General features: G+C 57.9%; 1 protein-coding gene across 1 annotated transcript in view; it reads left to right on the top strand.

Moving 5' to 3' along the window:
• The window catches only part of DNAH2 (dynein axonemal heavy chain 2), a 101,596-nt gene extending 90,717 nt beyond the window's left edge, over positions 1–10,879 (top strand). The window contains exons 66-78 of the mRNA XM_040452939.1: positions 1,389–1,621; positions 1,725–1,873; positions 2,041–2,224; positions 2,439–2,629; positions 7,943–8,134; positions 8,316–8,500; positions 8,763–8,991; positions 9,083–9,234; positions 9,349–9,463; positions 9,938–10,114; positions 10,217–10,291; positions 10,452–10,602; positions 10,725–10,879. Of these exons, the coding sequence (XP_040308873.1) occupies positions 1,389–1,621; positions 1,725–1,873; positions 2,041–2,224; positions 2,439–2,629; positions 7,943–8,134; positions 8,316–8,500; positions 8,763–8,991; positions 9,083–9,234; positions 9,349–9,463; positions 9,938–10,114; positions 10,217–10,291; positions 10,452–10,602; positions 10,725–10,879 (2,188 nt within the window). The remainder of the gene's footprint in view (positions 1–1,388; positions 1,622–1,724; positions 1,874–2,040; positions 2,225–2,438; positions 2,630–7,942; positions 8,135–8,315; positions 8,501–8,762; positions 8,992–9,082; positions 9,235–9,348; positions 9,464–9,937; positions 10,115–10,216; positions 10,292–10,451; positions 10,603–10,724) is intronic.

Genomic DNA, 10,879 nt, shown 5'->3' with positions numbered 1-10,879 from the left:
GGGGGGGGGGGGGGCCTCTCACATTACAGGTGAGGATTTGGGGCCCCTCTTACCTGTGACCCACTGACAGGTGTGGTCTCTCGCCTCTTTCACTGCTGCTCAAGCCCCTCCTTTCCCGGCCTGGGTTCCATGGTCACCGTTACATGCTCCCCCCCCCACAGGCACCCTCAGCGCCCAGTCCCGTATTGCTTTTGCTTGGCGAAACCACCACTCTGGCTGGATCTTGCTCTCCTGTTCCTGTGTGGCCCAGGAGGCTGGGCCTAGCTGGAGAAAAACACTCCCACACCGAATGGACTCCCTTTAAATCCATTAGGCCCTTAAAACTGCCAGACAGGGGTGCCTGGGTGGCTCAGTCAGTTAAGCGTCCAACTTCGGCTCAGGTCATGATCTCACGGTCTGTGGGTTCGAGCCCCGCATCGGGCTCTGTGCTGACAGCTTGGAGCCTGGAGCCTGCTTCAGATTCTGGGTCTCCTTCTCTCTCTGCCCCTCCTCTGCTCATACTCTCTCTCTCTCTCTCTCTCTCTCTCTCTCTCTCTCTCTCAAAAATGAATAAACTTTAAAAACAAATTTAAAAACACCTGCTAGACAGTGACACCACGTTTCCTGGGCTGGCCTCTCTCCACCCTCCTGGACAATGCCGGGCACTTCTCCTCTCATCCGGGTTACCAATAACTAAGAGCCTCCCACTGCTCCCCACCCCCAGTGTGTCAGCATGCCCACCTCCCTGGTGTCACCTCCCATGGCCTGCCCTGCCCCACCCCCCTCCAGGGCTCCTGCATTCGCTGTCCCTTCTGCCACAGGTGCGCCCGCAGCTCCCACTCACCAACTTTAACGCTGGACTCAGATTGCGCCTCCCCGAGGCCTCCTTGACTTTCCTATTTAATACTTCAAACTACCCCCAGAACTCCCAATCTTTTGTATGCTCTTCAACTCATTCTACTCTGGCGCAACCTTGCCATCTTTACCTAGCACTGGATAACTTAATTGTTTATGCCTTTGGCTCATCGTCTGCCCTCCCATGTTGGAAAATAAGCCCCTCAGGGGCAGAGATATGTGCCCTTTATATTCAGCGCCGCATCCCAGTGCTCAGAAAACACACAGTGGGTGAGCAGTGAGTATTTGCTGAAGAGGGTGAAGAAGGGAAGGGGCCTTTCTGCAGGGCGAGGTCATTAGGGCGAGAGACAGTGTCACCAGAAAGCCAGCAGAGGGCGCCAGCTCCCCAAATTTGCACCAAGAGGTGTCGGCTCGGTGCCGGGGAGACCCTGCCCCGCCCCCCCACCCACCCCCCCTCCAACTGACTTCCCCAGTCCAGGCAGAGCCCAGTGCCTCTGGGACTCCCATAGTCCTTTCCTCGTGGTGCCCGATGCAGGGTCTCATCATTAAATGCTTTGGAGGGGTTCCGGTCAGTCCCCTTCCTCCTCTCTCCTTGCCCAGGTCCTGGATCGCGAGGGCCAGATGGATAACCCGTGTACGAGCTGGCTCGCCGACGCCTACTGGGACAACATCACAGAGCTGGACAAACTGACCAACTTCCACGGGCTCATGAACTCCTTCGAGCAATACCCTCGTGACTGGCACCTGTGGTATACCAGCGCCACCCCGGAGAAGGCCATGCTGCCAGGTGCCCCCTCCCCGCCGGGCCCTTCCCCTCGTTCCCTGTCCCTGTCCCCGTGTCCCCTCCGAGCGTCTGCCTCCCGGCCCTCTCCGTCCCTCTCCGTCCCCAGGCGAGTGGGAAAACGCCTGCAATGAGATGCAGCGAATGCTGATCGTGCGCTCCCTGCGCCAGGACCGGGTGGCCTTCTGTGTCGCCTCGTTCATCGTCTCCAACCTCGGCTCCCGCTTCGTGGAGCCGCCCGTGCTCAACATGAAACTGGTCAGTGGCTTGGTTTCCTCCTTGGCCCCCCCCCCCCCCCCCCCCCCGCACGCCCGGTCCTTCCTGCCTCGCTCTGCGGTGCCCCCAACCTCTGCTCTTGGGCAGTCCCCGCTCCCCCGACCCCGCCCCGCCTCGCGTGGCCTTCTCACACCCCGTGCTTCTGTCAGGTTCTGGAGGATTCGACCCCACGCACCCCGCTGGTGTTCATCCTGTCTCCCGGTGTGGACCCCTCCGGCGCCCTGCTCCAGCTGGCGGAGCACATGGGCATGGCCCAGCGTTTCCACGCCCTGTCCCTGGGCCAGGGCCAGGCCCCCATTGCCGCCCGGCTCCTGCGAGAGGGGGTCCTTCAGGGTCAGTGTCCCGTCCTGCTCCCCCCCCCCATCCCTGGTGCGCGTCTTACTCCCCGGAAGCCCCGGCCTCCGTCACGCTACCGTGGCCGCAGCCCCCACTCCTCCAGAGGGCTCCCGGGACCCCTTCCCCCGACACGCGCGGAATCGGGGGGCGACGCGTGGGGACACGCGGGGCTCGGGGAAGGGCTCCCGCTGAATCCAGTGCCCCCTTGCAGGACACTGGGTGTTCCTAGCTAACTGCCACCTGTCGCTGTCTTGGATGCCCAGCCTGGACAAGCTGGTAGAGCGGCTGCAGGTGGAAGAACCTCACCCTTCCTTCCGCCTCTGGCTCAGCTCCAGCCCCCACCCGGACTTCCCCATCTCCGTCCTGCAGGCCGGCATCAAGATGACCACGGAACCGCCAAAGGTACGGCGCCGGCCGCGCTGCTGGCCCGGCTGGCTCTGTTGCGGCCGGCGCCAGCGGGAGGCCCAGCCTTAACAGCCGCCTGGCCTTCGGGCTCTGCTCCCCTCTCGAGAGACCCCCCCCCCTCGCCTCTTCCCTCCGTGCGCCAGGCTCTTAGCACAGAGCGGTAATCTCTAACGCCGCTAGCCGCTCACCCATGCCCGGCATCGTCCCTTTACCAAATTCGTTTAGAACACACACACCCTATCAGGTAGGCACCGTCGCCCCCATTTTACAGAGAGGAAACTGAGGCACAGAGGGTAAACAGCTAGTCCACAGGACCTTCCTGCCTCCCAGCATTTCCTTCCACCTCTCCCCAGTGCCCCGAGCTTCCGGCCCTTCTCCCTCCAGCTCTGCTGAAATGGTTTTCTCCAGCCCGGAGGTCACCACTGAATGCAGCCACACCGATCACGTTCCTGTGTCCCCCCCTGTTCACCTCTGCTTACGCCACTCGAGTAGCTTTTCGGTGCTTTTAGTCAAGACGGAAACCCTTGCTGACCCGGCCTGTGAGCCCCCCTCCCCCCACCCTGTGCCTCTGGGCCCCACCTACCCCTTCTCCCTTCCCTCTCTTCGCTCCACCCTCAGTTCTTAAAATATCTTGTTCCTCTTCCTCCAGACTCTGCACCGTCCTGCCCCAAGGCTTCCGCACCAGCTGCCGGGCACCCCCACCCCCACCCCGCCGCCCCCTCCTTCGCCCCTTCAGGCCTCGGCCCTCCTCGTTGAGCTCAGCATCCCAGTGAAACACTCTCATAGAACCTTCCTGCTGGTCCTTTTTACCGTGTGAGTTTGGTTCTGACGAATGCCTGCTGTCTTCTCTAGACTGGAAACTCCGCGAGGCCAGAGGACACATCTTTTCTCTCTCTCTCTCTCTCTCTCTGTCTCGCTCACCTTGTGACTAGCACCTGTACGTAATAGGTACTCAACCAGTAAGTCTGGACACACGTCTTTCGTCATGTAAATCCTCCTCGCCTGCCTTGGGGCAGTTGACACAGTGAACTGTCCCCCCACCCTTTCCCTGACACGCGCTTGGGGTTCTCCCTCCGTCTCCCGCCACATCACTTATCACGCCCGTGTTTCCTTTTCCTCTTGGCCTCTGATCGTATCTCCAGGCTTGGTCCTTGACCTCCAACTTGGCTCATTCTCCGTTTCCCCCTTTCACAACTCGATGGAGAAATTGTCCTCTTCCTGATCCTGCCCAGTCCTTGTCTCTGGCCCCGGGAAGCAAACGCACTCCCGGGTCTGAATTCTGTCTGGCAACGAGGCGTTTCCTCCTGGCACGCCACAACCATAAATCCCGTACTCTCGGAGCAGGTGGCCAGCCCGCCACCGCGGATGATCTCCTCGGCCCAGTTCTGTTAGCGGCGCCTCCGTTTTTCGAAGAACCTCCTTTTGCTTTCCAAGAAAGGTGTATGCCTTGGTGGCTAGAGGGCCCCCTGTTGGCCGAGCGCCCCGCGAGGGGCACAGGTGTGTCAGAGCGGAGGCAGGTGCCACTTCTGGCCGCATAAGAAGGTGGAGGCCACCTGGAATCTGGGGGCGGCCTGGGTGGGGGGGGGGGGGGGGGGGGGGGCGGGGGGAGGGGCGGCTCGCCCTGGCTCCACCCAGGGGAGATTTGTCCTCACCACCCGGGGTCTGCAGAACCTCTGGGCGTGAGCCAGACCTTCAGGGAAGGCCGAACGTTCACGGCATACTTGTTTGCAACAGGATTTCTCTCCGTAGGGAAGAGGGCACTATTTTTAAATGTTTTACTTGGAAATCATTGGAAACTTACGCAAGAGTTGTAAGAACAAGACTACTCTAGGGTTCCTGGCTGGCTCCGTTGGCAGAGAGTATGACCCTTGATCTCAGGGTGTTGAGTTCAAGCCCCACATTGGGCCTGGAGCCTACTTCAAACAAACAAACAAACAAACAAACAAACAAACAAAAACAGAAGAAGAAGAACACAAACACTATGTCCTCACAGCCTCACACCCGTGGACTCGTTACCCAGACTCTTCCATTGTTAACATTTTGCCTCACCGGGCTTATCATTTGATCTCTCTCTGCGTCTCCACGCACACATGCTTTCTCCGAACGCCGAGAGTAAACTGGGAAAGACATCATGGTCTTTTCCCACTAATACTTCAGTGTATTTTGGCATAAAGGGCTCAATCCTGAGAAGGATTTTTATTTTTTTTCAATACACACTACAGCACAGCTGTCCAACCTCAATAAACGGATAGAGCGTTTGAACCCCATCTATTATATATTCCAATTGTGGTAAAGGACCCGGTCATGTCCTTTTTAAAATTCTCCCCCAGCACAGGATCTGTTCTAGGTCAGGTATTGCAATTTTGTTGTCCTGTGAAAGAGGCCAGTGTTTGCATCGGGATACACGAAAGCAGCCCCAATAGTCAAGGGGACGGGGGCTCATTCGAGTCTTACAAGTAAGAAGGTCCCCACGACCACAGCCCCCAGTCGCCGGTTTGGGTGCGATTCTGGAGTGGTATTCTTGGTTGGATCACTGCCTGCCTTCTAGTCCTTTCCTTTTCATTAAATATTAAGCAGATACAAAAGAATATAAAATACGAGAGGGGGTGCCTGGGTGGCTCGGTGCGTTGAGCGTCCGACTCTTGATTTCAGTTCCGATCACGATCCCAGAGTCAAGGGATCAAGCCCCGCATCAGGCTCCGCGCTGAGTGTAGGGCCTGCTTGGGATTCTCTCTCTCCCTCCCTCCCTGCCTCCCTCCACTCCTCTCCCCTACACCTGTTTGCACCCTCTCTCTCAAAAAAAAAATTCTAAAATATATGCAAAGATCTAAAGGATCCCCATTCATTTTTGAAAACATTTTAAACATCTTTATTTAGTTTTGAGAGACAGAGCGTGAGCGGGGCAGGGGCAGAGAGAAGAGAGAGAGGGAGACACAGGATCTGAAGCAGGCTCCGAGCTGTCAGCACAGAGCCCGACAGAGCCCCACGTGGGGCTTGAACCCAGCAACTATGAGATCCCGACCTGAGCCGAAGTCGGATGCTCAACCGACTGAGCCACCCAGGCGCCCCCATGGATCCCAACTCAATACACACCTGTGTGCCCATCTTCCTGTGTAAGAAAGATGATTCCCATTCCCACCGCCCTCCCCACTCGGCTGCAGCCACTTTTCTCAAGGTGTGTCTGGCTAACACACACATTCATCTGTGCCTTGCTTCTTTCATTCAGCGCTGGGTACTTGACATTGATTCACGCTGCTTATGTTTCACGGTTCCTCATATGCTCCACAACCTAATCCTTCGTCCGCTTTGTGTTTTGCGGGTTGTCTTCCCCCCCCCCCGCCTTGTTAACTATTATTATTGGTGAATAGAGATCCTTAATTTGTATGAGATGGAATTTAGCTCTTCTCTTTTTTTTTTTTTTTCAACGTTTATTTATTTTTGGGACAGAGAGAGACAGAGCATGAACGGGGGAGGGGCAGAGAGAGAGAGGGAGACACAGAATCGGAAACAGGCTCCAGGCTCCGAGCCATCAGCCCAGAGCCCGACGCGGGGCTCGAACCCACGGACCGCGGAATCAAAAACCGGCTGAAGTCGGACGATAAACCGACTGCGCCACCCAGGCGCCCCGACTTCTCTTCTTTATGGCTTGTGCTCCTAGGTCTCATTCAAGAAATCTTTGCTCACTGCGAGGTTGTAAAGGCACTCCCTTGTCTTCAAAACCGTTTTATAGGGGCACCTGGGCGGCTCCGTCGGCTAAGCGTCCGACCTCGGCTCAGGTCATGACCTCACGGTTTGTGAGTTCGAGCCCCACATCGGGCTCGAACCTACTGCCGAGAGCTCAGAGCCTGGAGCCTGCTTCGGATTCTGTGTCTCCCTCTCTCTCTGTCCTTCCCCTGCTCGCTCACTCTCTCTTCCTCTCAAAAATAAACAGACATAAAAAGAAAGAGTTTTATACCCTGACTTTCACATTCATGTGTCTTAACCACTTGAGACGGATCCTTGTGAGTGTGGGATGAGGCAGAAGTCTAATTTTGTTGCCCCCCAGCCCCCCACGTAGATAACCCATTCTCCCAGTACCATCATCAAATAGCCCACCATCACCCTTGCGATGTTCGATGCCTGCCAGGCCTTAACTCCCCTTTACACACACCTAGGTTTCTGGGCCCTTTATCTCTGTTCACTGGTCAGGTTGTTTATATTCAGGTCAGTATGTACCGTCTCAGTTCCTGTTTGGCTCCATAATAATGCGTGATAGCTGGTGAGGCAAGTCTCTCTACCTCATTCTTCTTCAGGCTATGCCATGGTCTTTGATTCTCCAGCAGAAATGTTGGAATTAGCTTGTCAAGTTCCACAAACAAAACCCTGTGGATCACTTTGCAGGAAATCAACGTCTTGGGTAGATCGAGTCTCCCGATCCATGATTATAGTACGTCTCTCTCCACGTAATCTTTATTTCAATAAAGTTTTGTCATTCTCTCTATGAAGATTTGTACATTTTCACTGGACTTATTCCTAGACACGTTACATATTTTGATGTTCTAAATGACAATATTCGTGCTTACATATTGTCCCGACTCCATTGTGTCCCTCATAGACGGGGCTTCTTAAAGCACCGTTTCAACCTACTGCGGTAGTACTCGAGACAGAAAGTGGCCCTGTGACTCCTGGTGAATCACGGCCCTTCTGACGCCACCTGAGTCCTCGAGCTTGACTTCAGTTAGACCCATCTCCTTACTTATTCTCCCCTTCGTGCCTTTATTCCCTCAATTCTTTCCATCTCCAGGAGACCGATGCCCTCCTCTCGGCCTGGTGACCTCCTTCCCGTTTGTGAGACTTAGTCCAAATCCCGACCTGTTCTCGAAGCCTGATAAATCTATCACGTGGCATGCCCCTCCTCGACGATACCCTACGGCTCCTCTAATCTACACTGAACCTCTGTACCTAATGGTGTACGTTTTTGTCCATTAATAGTTGCACGGATAGGTCCTCATGTTTTCTGGTATTCCCAAATCGAGCCGGCCTGCCCGCCGTCGAGAACATCATGGCTGAGAGGATCAAAAGGGGGGGGACAAGGAGGCAGAGCTCCCAGTAGCCCACACAGTGCCCGCGTGCAAGTTAGAGAAAGGCACCCACCCGGTCCTGTGAATCGGTGCACATCCTGGCGCGCAGGTCAAGGGCTGCACTGCAGCCCTCACTGACCTCTTCGGCCAGTGCCCTTGTGCAGTAAGCAGCCTCCACAACTGTGGCGGTGCTACCGGCAGGGCTTGGCACGATGCACGTCACCCCACCTCCGCGCTGCACTGTCCCCAGGGCCTAAAGGCCAACATGACGCGCCTCTACCAGCTGATGACGGAATCGCAGTTTTCCCGCTGCTCCAAACCTGCCAAGTATAAGAAGCTTCTGTTTGCCCTCTGCTTCTTCCATTCCGTGTTGCTGGAGCGCAAAAAGTTCCTGCAGCTCGGCTGGAACATCGTCTACGGCTTCAATGACTCTGACTTTGAGGTTTGTGCCAGCAGGGGGCCGGCATCCCAGCGCCCCGTCTCCTCACACTTCCCGCCTTGCGGCTCCTCCCCCTCCCCCCCCCCGCCCCGCCCCGCCCCGCCCCGCCCCGCCCCTGCCACCGAGGGCAGTTCCTCCCCTAACTGTGTGTGGGGGTGGGGGTGGGGGCTGGGACCACGCACAGGTGTCGGAGAACTTGCTGAGTCTCTACCTGGAGGAGTATGAGGAGACACCCTGGGATGCCCTCAAGTACCTCATCGCCGGCGTCAACTACGGCGGGCACGTCACCGATGACTGGGACCGGCGGCTGCTCACCACCTACATCAACGACTATTTCTGTGACCAGACTCTCTCAACCCCCTTCTACCGGTGAGGGGGAGGTGGCACCGAACAGGGGGCCAGAGGACACCCGGCAGACCAGGTGGCAGGACTGGGGTTGCGGGGAGCGGAGCGTTGGAGGGGAGGCCAGGAGGCCGGGGGGGGGGGGGTTCGTGGGGCCGGGAGGGGAGCAGGTGCAGGGAGCTGGACGCAGGGGGCACACGCGCCTGCAGAGGGGCCAGGGTCTTGGCCTGGCGCCGAAGCCCCAGAGTGTGGCCCACAGCGTGGTGAGAATTATGCTGTGGGTCGCCAGGTTGTCAGCACTGGAGACTTACTTCATCCCCAAAGATGGGACTCTGGCCTCTTACAAGGAGTACATCAGCATGTTGCCCACCATGGACCCCCCTGAGGCCTTTGGCCAGCACCCCAATGCGGATGTGGCCTCCCAGATCACTGAGGCGCGGACTCTCTTTGAGACTCTGCTGTCCCTGCAACCCCAGATTACACCCACCAGGGCGGGAGGCCAGAGCCGAGAAGAGAAGGTAGGCAGGGGTGGATGCCGGGTTCAGGGGCGGGGGGAGTGGGGGTGCGGGGAGGAGAGAGGCCCCCCACTCAGAGCCCCTGCCGGGTCAGGTCCTCGAGCTGGCTGCAGATGTGAAACAGAAAATCCCTGAAATGATCGACTATGAGGGGACCCGGAAACTGCTGGCCATGGACCCCTCCCCCCTCAACGTGGTCCTTCTGCAGGAAATCCAGAGATACAACAAGCTTATGGAGACCATCCTGTAAGATGGAGAGGGGCTCGGTGGGGAGGGGGTGGGAGGAAAGGCGCCCCCCAGCCCCCCACCTGAGATGGCTCTGCCAGGCCCTTCTCTAAGCTCCCACCTCACCCTGCCCAGGTGTTCCCTGACAGATCTAGAAAAAGGCATCCAGGGCCTCATCGTCATGTCTACAAGCCTGGAAGAGATTTTCAACTGCATCTTCGACGCCCATGTCCCGCCACTCTGGGGGAAGGCAAGATGACCTGGCTGTCGATCCTCCTGCAACAATGAGCTGACCTCTGGCCCCGGTGCCCCCAGCCTCCCGGTTGTAGGAGCAAAACCAGGGAGCCTGGGTTTTGGAGCCAGACAGATTCAAATCTGAAAGCTGGCTCTGCCGTTCACAGACTGGCTTTGCGGTTATTAACTCAGGGACTTAGGGCGAGTCACTAACCTCTCTGAAGACGCGTCAGGGATTCCTAGTGCTGTGTGCAACTCTCAGTAGGTGCTTCGTTAATGGTAACTGGACAGCGCTGTTGCTGGCGTGGTTAACTAGTGCTCGCTTTATGCTTCTTTCCCGGGAGGGGGCTTTCGGAGACAGCTTTGCCAGCCGTAACGGGGGACCCGGCCGACACCACATCTCCTCCTATCTGCCCCGAGCGCACCAAGTAAAGATTTGCACGCGTGAACGAATGAACGCGTACACACGCACCGCCTCCCCCTCCCCCAGGCGTATCCCTCACAAAAGCCACTGGCCTCGTGGACACGGGACTTGGCCACACGTGTGGAGCAGTTTGAGCTGTGGGCCAGCCGGGCCCGGCCCCCCGTGATCTTCTGGCTTTCCGGCTTCACCTTCCCCACCGGCTTCCTCACCGCCGTGCTGCAGGCCTCAGCTCGCCAAAATAACGTGAGCCACATGCTAAGTGTGACGGGGGGGGGGGGGGGGTGCTGGCCACCTGGGCTCGCTCCTCTCTGGGGGTCCTCCCTTATTCTCGCCTTCCATCCCCAGATTTCGGTGGACAGCCTCTCCTGGGAGTTTATTGTTTCCACCGTGGATGACAGCAACCTCGTGTACCCACCCAAGGTGGGAGCCAGATGTGCTCCGACTGGGAGCAAAGGCGGGTCTGGTGGAGGAGGGCGCTGGGAGCAAAGGGGGGAAACAGCTGGTTGGCAAGGGAGAAGGGAGGCCAGAGGCCAGGGGTGCTGGCAGCCTCGGGTCCAGACTTCTCCCCGTGTCTTCCCAGGAGGGCGTGTGGGTCCGGGGCCTGTACCTGGAGGGCGCCGGCTGGGACTGGAAGAACTCCTGCCTGGTGGAGGCGGACCCCATGCAGCTCGTCTGCCTCATGCCCACCATCCACTTCAGGCCGGCAGAAAGCCGAAAGAAGAGCGCCAAGGGTGGGATGGCGCCCCGGGTTTGGATCCCAACCCCTGCTCTGCCCCGCCCCTCCCCCCACACCTGTGCCTGCTCTCCCAGAGGCCCCAGCGCTCTGACTCCCATCCCCTCTCCTCTCCCTCAGGCATGTACTCCTGTCCCTGCTATTACTATCCCAACCGGGCAGGCAGCTCAGACCGAGCCTCCTTCGTCATTGGCATCGACCTCCGGTCCGGGACCATGACATCTGATCACTGGATCAAGAGGGGCACCGCTCTACTCATGAGCCTGGACAACTGA

Source organism: Herpailurus yagouaroundi, unplaced genomic scaffold, assembly GCF_014898765.1.
Source record: "Herpailurus yagouaroundi ecotype Mexico unplaced genomic scaffold, PumYag 208, whole genome shotgun sequence".
Classification (NCBI taxonomy): Eukaryota; Metazoa; Chordata; class Mammalia; order Carnivora; family Felidae; genus Herpailurus; species Herpailurus yagouaroundi.
This window is presented reverse-complemented; position numbering and strand designations above follow the sequence as displayed.